Below are 1,086 nucleotides of genomic sequence, written 5' to 3' on the forward strand. Positions count from 1 at the left end.
ATCATCGTATCGTGATCGGTAATTCCTTCGATATCCCCTCCACCACAGCACGATGCATGTCATTTACTGATTCGTGTGTCAACGTCCTTCAAAAGGAACGATACGTCAAACGGAAGCACAGCGAGCATCTCCCTGTCGTGGGACTGAGGGGCCACCAGAAAAGCATGAGTGTTCGAATGAAACAAGGTGAGCTCACTGGAAGAATTCATCCTTCATTTCGATTGACTCGAGGCAGTCAGTGGATATCTCTCGGCAAATCTAGAAGAATAAATTTACATTTACTTGAAGGCTCGAAGTACTTCGAAGAATCTGTTCAAATCAAACTTGGTATAGTCTTCGATCCAAAAGGAGATGTCTTTAAACACTGGTGGATAGTTGCTGAAAGGCTCGAACTTCTTCAATTCTCCATCGGCAAACTGGTCCAAGAATCGCTTGTCCGTGGACCTGAGGAATACGACGAAGCACGCATATTAGAAAACATTAACAGAAATATATAAAAATAACAGAAATATAAGTAATATAGAGATACCAACATATTCTCTGGAGGGGAAATGTATTGAAAATCAGTGTGGAAAAATCTGCTCATCTTGATGACAATGGAAAATTTCAGACGCAGTTTTCAGTGTGGACATATATATGTTTGCTTTCCTCATCTGAGCTTAGAAGTTTCCTCTATAGAAGTTCATATGCGAATCCGAGTAAAAAGTAGTTGAGTATTGCCCATAATTTCCTCAGAATTTTCATTTTGGCACCAACATGTGTGGTTGACAATATGCATATTTCACCACACTGCAGTTTTGGGAAAATTTGAAACACTTCTACCCAAAGTCGCGTGTGAATTTCAATTATATAGCGAGGGAACTTGTGAGCTGATCGGTGGATTAATTCCAACACTGCTGTGGATCATACCAAAACAATCGTATATCGTCGATCTCGAAAAGCTGCATTGCCAGACGTTCCAAGCCGATCCCGAAGGCCCAACCGTGGAGGCCGCTATCTGGGCCCAGTCCACGGTCGAGGATCTCTTTCTTTATCGCACCACAGCCGAGCACTTCAACCCACCTAAAGGGGCATTCACAAGAAGAG

General features: G+C 42.6%; 1 protein-coding gene across 1 annotated transcript; it reads right to left on the reverse strand.

Annotated features, from left to right (window-relative positions):
• Positions 1 to 196: 196 nt before the first annotated feature.
• Pmar_PMAR023141 (phenylalanyl-tRNA synthetase, putative) lies at positions 197 to 1,062 on the reverse strand (the record flags this gene model as incomplete). The annotated part of the gene is made up of 3 exons (XM_002778164.1): positions 197 to 258; positions 300 to 444; positions 910 to 1,062. Coding segments are annotated over 3 exons (360 nt in total), but the record flags the coding sequence as incomplete, so codon positions are not given.
• Positions 1,063 to 1,086: the final 24 nt, after the last annotated feature.

Source organism: Perkinsus marinus, assembly GCF_000006405.1.
Source record: "Perkinsus marinus ATCC 50983 genomic scaffold scf_1104296950406, whole genome shotgun sequence".
Lineage (NCBI taxonomy): Eukaryota > Perkinsozoa > Perkinsida > Perkinsidae > Perkinsus > Perkinsus marinus.